Genomic DNA, 9,075 nt, shown 5'->3' with positions numbered 1-9,075 from the left:
TGTAGTACTTGCCCTTACAACATGCTTTAGTACAAAACCCTAGGTGGGTAAAGGGAATGCCCTTACCCACATAAGTGCCTATAAATACCCCAAATTTTTAGGAAAAAGGGGTTAAGCACATTTGCTCTACTCGATGCTCTACTAAAATTCCTATAAGCTTTTTTCTTCTTTAAGATAAATATTAGGAATACAAAGCTAGGGTTTTACTGTAGACATATATTGTATTAATCAAACACTTGCATGTGAAGCCAATACAACTGACTCGTGGACTAGGAATAGTTAACACTCGAATCACGTAAAAATCATCTATTCATTATTTATTGTTTTATAAACTTTTGAGGCTCTTAATATTTAGTTTTCGAAAATCTCAATAAACATATAAATTTTCTTTTAAATGGGTATAATATGCATGTGTGGGCGGGTTGGTAGTGGCTGATGGCAGGTTGGTGATCGTTCATCGTTGATGATTATCGTCATAAGTAGCCGAAAGGAGGAAGTTCCCTGTGTGGGTCTGGGTGAGGACGAGAGTTATTTTGTTTAAGTAAATAAGAAGAAGATGATACAATTAGAGTTTATTTTATTTAATTTCATTTGAGGGTATAAAGGATAATAACAAAAGTTTATTAAAAAATTGTCATTTAACTAAATAGTTTTGAGAGTAGGCCACAATGCAAATTTAACTATGAAATTAGGCCCTTTTGCGAGACACACAAAAAAAAAAAAAATATAAAAGGGCAGTATAATATTTTAAGCGAAATAGGAGGACTAAAATGATATATTGGATTAATTTAAACAGAGTCGTTTGGGAATCGGAAACGGTGGTTTCATTCATTGCGTTGAGTCCTTGGTTGTTGTGGCGGCTGAGGCTGAGCCTGAAACTCAAGCATCACTGCATCTATACAGTATACCTGTATTACCCAATTCTCTAAAACTATATTGCAGCTCTTTATCTTTCCAATTCTTCTTCCTCTCCCTTTGTTTGCTACAGCTCCCAGTTTCTTCTACATCTTCGAGCTTCCTATTTTATCCATTTCCATAGAGGTTCGTTCTTCAATAGCTTTTTGCTTTTGTTTTTTTTTTTTTCTTGAAATTAGGTTTTCGTGTTCTTATGTATATCAATCTTGTATGTTTTTCATTAATTTGTTCTGCTTTATGGATTTTTCTGGGTTGCTGCTGGATAAGATAGAGTTTCGAAAATTGAGTTTCATGCTGTTGTTTTTGTTTCCACTTGATTATCTTCAATTTGTGTAGCTGCTGTATACTTTGATTTCCATGCTTTGCATTTTTTTTTTAGCTTAAAAAATTTGTCATACGAGAGGTAATTGATATGTTTTCACGTTGGGATTTATCTAAAAAAATTTGTATTGGATTCATGTTTACCTGTATTGAACTTTAGCAGACGTTGAATGAGCATGTTGGTATCTTTTTTCGCCAGTTATTTACTTTGTTTTGTATATTTTACATTACTAGGCTTAGATTGTGGACTTGGGTTTGTCACTATAAGAACCATTTTTTTTTTTATAAAAGAAATTACTGTATAATAAGACAATCCTGAAGTGGTGATTCTTGGGTTTCAAGTTTAATTTGTCTTGTGTTTTGGTGATACTTGTTGTTGATAGATATGGACGATGATTTACCTGCTGGAATAGAAAGTAGTGGCCGAAGAAAGAACAGAAAAAAGAGGAAAACTGGTAGTACATTGGGCACTAGGGAGGAGGCTACACCAATAGAGACCGCGGTCAATGTTGATACAAAGGAGGCAGCGGAGATCGATGTTAAAGCAGAGGAGGCTACCGAGGTCATTAATGACACAAAGGAGGGGATGACTGAGGCCAAAGTTAATACAGAGTTGGTGCCAACTTCAACAAAAAAGAAAAGGAAAAGCAAAATAACACCAAGTAGAGGTGATAACACTAAAATTGAAAGCACAAATCATGAGAACATCTCACTGAAGAACATTGATTCTGGAGGAGACTTGCATTCAGAAACTGGTAGTGCATTGGGCTCTATGGAGGCTACACCAATAGAGACTGCAGTCAATGTTGATACAAAGGAGGCCGCCGAGATCGATGTTAAAGCAGAGGAGGCTACTGAGGTCATTAACGATACAAAGGAGGAGATGACTGAGGCCAAAGTTAATACAGAGTTGGTGCCAACTTCAACAAAAAAGAAAAGGAAAAGGAAAAAAACACTAAGTAGAGGTGATAACACTAAAATTGAAAGCACAAATCATGAAAACATCTCACTGAAGAACATTGATTCTGGAGGAGAATTGCATTCAGAAATTGGTAGTGCATTGGGCTCGATGGAGGCTACACCAATAGAGACTGCAGTCAATGTTAATACAAAGGAGGCAGCCGAGATCGATGTTAAAGCAGAGGAGGCTACTGAGGTCATTAAAGATACAAAGGAGGAGATGATTGAGGCCAATGTTAATACAGAGTTGGTGCCAACTTCAACAAAAAAGAAAAGGAAAAGGAAAAAGACACTAAGTAGAGGTGATAACACTAAAATTGAAAGCACAAATCATGAAAACATCTCACTGAAGAACATTGATTCTGGAGGAGACTTGCATTCAGAAACTGGTACTGCATTGGGCTCTATGGAGGCTACACCAATAGAGACTGCAGTCAATGTTAATACAAAGGAGGCAGCCGAGATCGATGTTAAAGCAGAGGAGGCTACTGAGGTCATTAAAGATACAAAGGAGGAGATGATTGAGGCCAATGTTAATACAGAGTTGGTGCCAACTTCAACAAAAAAGAAAAGGAAAAGGAAAAAGACACTAAGTAGAGGTGATAACACTAAAATTGAAAGCACAAATCATGAAAACATCTCACTGCAGAACATTGATTCTGGAGGAGACTTGCATTCAGAAACTGGTAGTGCATTGGGCTCTATGGAGGCTACACCAATAGAGACTGCAGTCAATGTTAATACTAAGGAGGCAGCCGAGATCGATGTTAAAGCAGAGGAGGCTACTGAGGTCATTAACGATACAAAAGAGGAGATGACTGACGCCAATGTTAATACAGAGGTAGTGCCAACTTCAACAAAAAAGAAAAGAAGGGGAAAAAAGTTAAAGAGTGGTGATAGCACTAAAATTGATAGCACAGATCGTGAAAGCGTCTCACTGAAGAGCATTGAATCTGGAGGAGACTTGCATTCAGAATCTGTAGTTGGTATTAGTGGAGAGACAAGTTTGGGGGGGTGCTCCTCAGAGCCTATAGATAAGAATGAGCCTGAGGACAACAGGGAACTGAGACGTTCAAGAAGGAATAATAAGGGTGAACAAACTAAAACCGTCAGCCCAGAGAGAAATAATACTGAGCATGAGAATCTGAATGGTGCCACTTCAGAGTCTACTTCCAAAGAGAGAGAACAACAGCTTGAGGATGATCCTATTGTTGACGGAACTGCAAATTTGGAAAGTCCCATACGTAATGCAGACAATGACTCCAAGGGAAAGAAGAAGAAAAAGAGACGGAAAAAGAACAATGAGCTGAATGACTGTGAATCTATTGATAAACTTCATGAAGGTACTGATATGAAGAATGTTGCAGGGTCAAACTCAAGTGATACAAAGAGGATATCTCCAACCAATGATGAGCAAATTGGTTTTTCCAGTGGAGTAAAGACTGCTTCTGTAATGAAACAGGATGACTGCATTGAGGTTTGTGGTCACAATCCTGAAATTCAGGAAATTAAAACGAACAAGAGGAAGAAACAAAAATGTCATCCAGAAAAAAGGAAGTCATCTGAATTAGGAAATACTAGGGATCTCGTGGAGGATAATAAACAGGCTGTAGACATTTTATGTGAGAAAGACTCTGTTAACCATTCAGATACAAAGGATATTTCTCCAAACACTGATGAGAAAAGTGGTTTTCCAAGTGGAGTAAATACTGCTTCAATAATGCAACAGGATGGCTCCACTGAGGTTAGCCATGTCCCTGAAGGTAAGAAAATTGAAACGTACCAGAGGAAGAAACCCAAACATCACCCAAAAAAGGGAAATTCATCTGAATCAGGAAGAACATTGGAACTGGCTGTGGACAATAACATTGATGACACTTCATCTCAGAGTTTGGTTGGAAATAATACATCTGGATTTGTGGAAAATATTGGAACTACATCCTCTGTAATAGAGGCTGTCTCACAACAGGCTGTTGACATTTTTTGTGACAAAGACTCTGTTAACTGTTCAGATATTAAATCTGCATCGCAGAAAAGGAAGAAGGTTAAAAAAACGATTGATAAAAGGGATAGTGCTTGTGGAAACGAAACTCTGAATGCTATGATAGATGTTTCTGAGGAAAGTTATGATCAGAAGAGTGGCAAAAATCTTGTGAGGGGACATGATGCATTAAATCTAGATGGAAATGATTGCTGCAAGAATAATGGTGATCCTAGTGATGGTCCTAGTGATCTCCTGAATTTAGACACTGTCAACGTAGATACCACGATGGAAGAAGCCCCTTCATCACAAAGGAATGAAGCAAAAGATGGAATTCTTTTGGATGCTACCACTGAAGAAGGCAATCTTTTTCACATACCTGGATCCTTACCGGAAAGAAAATTGGTATCCCGTTCTCAGAAGAAGCTACTGATCCTTGATGTAAATGGGCTTCTTGTTGACTTTGTTAGTAGTGGGTACAGGCAATTTAGACCTGACATAACCATATCAAAAAAAGCAGGTGAAAACTGAATTCATGCTATCTTTTAATTTTTTTTTTCTTTTGTTATAATTTGCTTTTTTAAACTTTCAACTAATTATTTAACAGAATTTTATTTTTCGTTTAGTTTATAAAAGGCCTTACTGCGATGAGTTCATAGAGTTTTGCTTTGACAAGTTCAATGTTGGTGTATGGTCATCAAGAATGAAGTAATCCTCCATTTACTATCCATTATTGTCTTCTTTCTTCTGTTAATTTTTCAAATTATTTTATGGAATTCTATTTCTTAAATTAAGTGTTTTACAATCTTATTGCAGGTGGAATATGGACAAGGTGATAGAGTTTCTTTTTCGAAAGTCCAGACACAAGTTACTCTTTTGCTGGGTATGTATTAATTTAATCATTTCAAAGCTTGTTGATTTTGAGATTGAATTTGTAAATTCTTGTCATCGCTTCCCTTCACAAGATATATCACCATTACTGATGGATATTATCATCTTCATATATTGAATTATTTAAAAGGGGACAAGAATTATAAAATTAAATGTATGGTTGATGAAATCAAGTTTCGTGGACTTGAATTTTTAATATGCTTTGACTGGTTTTTTCCATTAATATCTTTATCTACTTTGGAGAAGTATCTTTTGTGTAGAAATTTATTGTGCTGAAAACTTAATAATCTCTCTCTCTCTCTCTCTCTCTCTCTCTCTCTCTCTCTCTCTCTCTCTCTCTCTCTCTCTCTCTCTCTCTTCTTTTTTCGTTTATAGTCATGCTGTTTATCCTTTTCCCTTTGTAAAGTATTGTCTTAAAGGTCAACAAATTAATGCAAGAATTGACTAGGTTTTGAAATCCCGATTTTTCTTGTAGTAGTGCTGCAAGGGTTTGGGGCTTCATTAGAAATGATTTATCTGTTTCCAGGTGCTATCATTTTTTTTCTTTTTGTTATGTTTTGCTCTTAAATTGGGTGGAAGCATGATATAAGGTTGTGTTTGCTTGGAGGTAATGCAATGGAAAGGAATCAAGTTTCATTCCATTTGTTTGATTGCATTTTAAATATTGGAATGTCATTCCATTTCTAATGAAATGACTTTTCCACCATTTTGGTGGAATTACTATTCCATTTTGAAATGGAAGAAAAGAAGACTATTTCAATGCAATGTTAATAATATTTTTTTTTATGCATTTTTAAATTTTATTCCATTTCTATTCCTATTCATATTCTTATTAATATGTTTCATTCCTCCCAACCAAGCGCAAACTAAGGTGGCATTTGGTTGGAAGGAATGAAAACATACGAATAGTAATTGGAATGAGAATAGAAATGGAATAAAATTTAAAGTGTATAAAAAAAATTGATAAAAAAATTATTAAATTTTTTTTCATCATTCGTTGGAATGGTCTTTCCTTCCATTTCAAAATGGAATAGTTATTCCACCAAAATGGTGGAAACGCCATTCCAATACTTTAATATGCAACCAAACAAAAGAATAGAATAAAATTATTTCCATTCTATTCCATTTTATTACCTCCAACCAAACGCCACTTAAGTGTTCTCATTTGTGTTTCATGCTGTAAAGCTGCTTTGGAAAGTTTCAGCATTGTGGGAAATTTTTATTCTTTCACCTTGTTCTTTTAAATTGTTTAATTCCAGTCAAGTTGGGTATGAACTGTTGGTCATTTACTCTAATGTTGAACTTGTTTTGGGTGATCATAGTCAAAGTTAACTATCCCATGTTCTATTTTAATCGGTTTTGTTTGACGTGTATTAGAAGTTCAGTATACATGTATTAATTGAACTAAATAAGTAGTGTAGTTTTTATTCAACACTTCTGTTGTGCTAAGTTGTGTTTCATGTATGTCATTGCTATTTTGCACATGCTAATTTTCTCCCCTTATAAGTCTTTATTTTTGGACCAACAATGACTACTTTATTGGCAATAGTTCGGAGTGATTATTTTTTCTTAATTGTAATTATCGTCGTCATATCAACTCATAAGTGCAATATATTGTCTGTACACAACTATGCAGGACCAGTCTCACTGTTCTGCTACGGGGGCTAACACTCTTGAGAATTATAATAAACCTTTGGTCTTCAAGGAACTTAGGAAGTTATGGGAAAAGCTGGAGCCTAATCTTCCATGGAAAATAGGAGAGTATGATGAGACAAATACACTATTATTGGATGATTCACCATATAAGGCTTTACGCAATCCGGTAGGAAAATCTGTTCATATTTTTATTTGTAACCATCTTATTGCAATTGAGAATTTTTATCTTAAAATGCTAACATTGTTTCATTACTTTGTGATCTCCAACTGGTTAGGCGAACACTGCAATTTTTCCCAAGCCATTTGAATATCTTGACAGAGCTGATAATTCATTAGGTGAGTCATTTAGGAGTAGGTAAATATTTGGCATTGGTCAAAAATATGTTCACATTTAATGAACCAACATGCCATGGCCTGGTCACACAGACATGAAACATCTGTGTGAGTTTCTCAGGGAACATGGTATTACCTACACTAAATTCTCCTAAATTAAGATTTTTTTTTTCCTGATTGTGCTGTCTTGTCTGATGCCATAAAAGATGTATGTTTTTTTGATGTTTTGGTTTGTCATGCTCATAATCTGAATCTTTACCTGTTGCTGCTGTTTGTTTATTATTATTACCTAGAGTTACCACTTGATCTACGATTTTTCAACTTGTGAAATTTTCATGAAATACAAGGATTTTTTTAATGGTTTGGTTATGGCTGGTAATATTTCCTCCAAAGCTGATTGCCATTATCTTCCTCTAATTCTTGTCATTTTTGTTTTAAAACTTTTCAATGCTGTGTGACAAAATCTTCCTTGCTTATAATTGCTATGTTGATGTTGATTTAGCTATTGATGATTTCCACAATTTGATGTTTTAAATGTTGATGCCTTTTTCTGTACCTGTTTAACCTCAGGGCCTGGTGGGGATCTTCGTACTTATCTCGAAGGCGTAGCTCTAGCTGACAATGTTCAAAAGTATGTAGAACAAAATCCATTTGGTCAACAAGCCATTACGAAATCACACAGTCAATGGGGGTTTTATCGTCAATTTCTGAAGCCAAAGAAAACACTCTGAAAACATTGCTGCTCCATCTATGTTCATGGGAGTGGGAAAAGGAATTTTTGATTTTTGTTTTTCAGAATCTCATTGGAGCAATTTAGGCAATGATATCACATAATTCATTTTACAAATTAGGCTACAGATATAGACTATAGTGCATACCTTTGAAATGTTTGGGGTCTTCTGCCACTTCACAACGTAGATACGAATGGTTTTTATTCATTGATGGGAAAGATGATGACTCACCCGGAGAAGCAATTGTGAGGATTTGTTAGGCTAGTCTTTTATAATTCAAGATTAACACAAGAAAAGTTCTTACTAATCTACAATTTTGTATTCATGATATTATGTAGTATTCATTGTGACAGTAAATTTTGTATTTTTGGTATTTGTATGACGGGATTGGAGGAAAAGGGGCTATTAGTTCCTTTATTCGAGTTTTGTCTTTTTTGGAGCACAGCACTTGAACCAATACAAAGTGTTGTCTACCTAAAACATTTTAAAGTAATTCTAGATTGAAGATTATATTTATACGGTTAAAATTATAACTATAATCTATTACTAAATTTATTTCATTAAATATAAGGGTGTTTATCCGATTCAATTCGCGCTTTTTTAGTCAAACAACATTTAATTTGCACTAAGTGCGGATTTCATATTTTAAATCCAATTTGATCTGCATAATAGTTTAAATCCAATCCAATCTGCAATAGTGCAGATTGGATTAGTTATTTTGGATCGGTTGTGTTTTTTAATGATAAATTATTTAATATTTCATAGAAAAAAATTAAAAAGACTATTGTTTCTTAATCTCCAATAATAATCTATTTTCATCTCTATTTATATATAAATCAAACCAATATAGATATATGTCAATATATATGTACTCATCTTTAAATTTACACTTAAATACATATGTATTCATTACTAAAATAAATAAGTTAGTATATATATATTTAAATTTATTTGTATGTGTCTATGTGAATAAGAATAATTTTTCTGGTGTTTTTTATTATAAAACAAATAAAATACACCAACTCAATCTATTACTATAAAAAATTAAGAAATTAGAAATTTGTGTCTTTTTTTTTAATATTACTAGAAAATTAATATATATTATATATTATAATTTTTTAAAAATATATATAATTAAGTGCAGATTGGATTGGATCGGTTACTTTTTGAAGTCAAACAACATCCAATCCGCACAAGTGCGGATTTTAGATTTTTCAATCCAGTCTAATTCGTGCAAGTGTGGATATTCGCATTTTGCGGATTGGATCGTACGGATTGGATTGGATC

General features: G+C 34.3%; 1 protein-coding gene across 2 annotated transcripts; it reads left to right on the top strand.

The window, feature by feature from the left end:
- The first annotated feature begins 763 nt into the window (after positions 1 to 763).
- LOC115725320 (uncharacterized) lies at positions 764 to 8,161 on the top strand. 2 transcript variants are annotated; one of them, XM_030654799.2, is made up of 7 exons: positions 764 to 1,041; positions 1,620 to 4,697; positions 4,804 to 4,885; positions 4,994 to 5,060; positions 6,705 to 6,890; positions 7,000 to 7,060; positions 7,628 to 8,161. In XM_030654799.2, the coding sequence occupies exons 2-7, from the start codon at positions 1,622 to 1,624 to the stop codon at positions 7,786 to 7,788; spliced, it is 3,633 nt and encodes a 1,210-aa protein (XP_030510659.2). In that variant the 5' UTR covers positions 764 to 1,041; positions 1,620 to 1,621; the 3' UTR covers positions 7,789 to 8,161. The 2 variants fall into 2 exon arrangements, 1 of the variants encoding a protein (XP_030510659.2); XR_009686962.1 differs by lacking the exons at positions 6,705 to 6,890; positions 7,000 to 7,060; positions 7,628 to 8,161 and having other exon boundaries at positions 4,785 to 4,885.
- Positions 8,162 to 9,075: the final 914 nt, after the last annotated feature.

This window comes from Cannabis sativa, chromosome 3, assembly GCF_029168945.1.
Source record: "Cannabis sativa cultivar Pink pepper isolate KNU-18-1 chromosome 3, ASM2916894v1, whole genome shotgun sequence".
NCBI lineage: Eukaryota > Viridiplantae > Streptophyta > Magnoliopsida > Rosales > Cannabaceae > Cannabis > Cannabis sativa.
Note: the sequence above shows the minus strand (reverse complement) of the source record. Positions and strands in the feature narration are given on the sequence as shown.

Bases quoted from the DNA above. Each gene is read 5' to 3' on its own strand.
- LOC115725320 (XM_030654799.2), top strand. From the start codon at position 1,622: ATGGACGATGATTTACCTGCTGGAATAGAAAGTAGTGGCCGAAGAAAG. The intron at 4,698-4,803 runs GTGAAAACTGAA...TTTTTCGTTTAG, and splicing joins AACCATATCAAAAAAAGCAG to TTTATAAAAGGCCTTACTGC. The intron at 6,891-6,999 runs GTAGGAAAATCT...CCAACTGGTTAG, and splicing joins ATAAGGCTTTACGCAATCCG to GCGAACACTGCAATTTTTCC.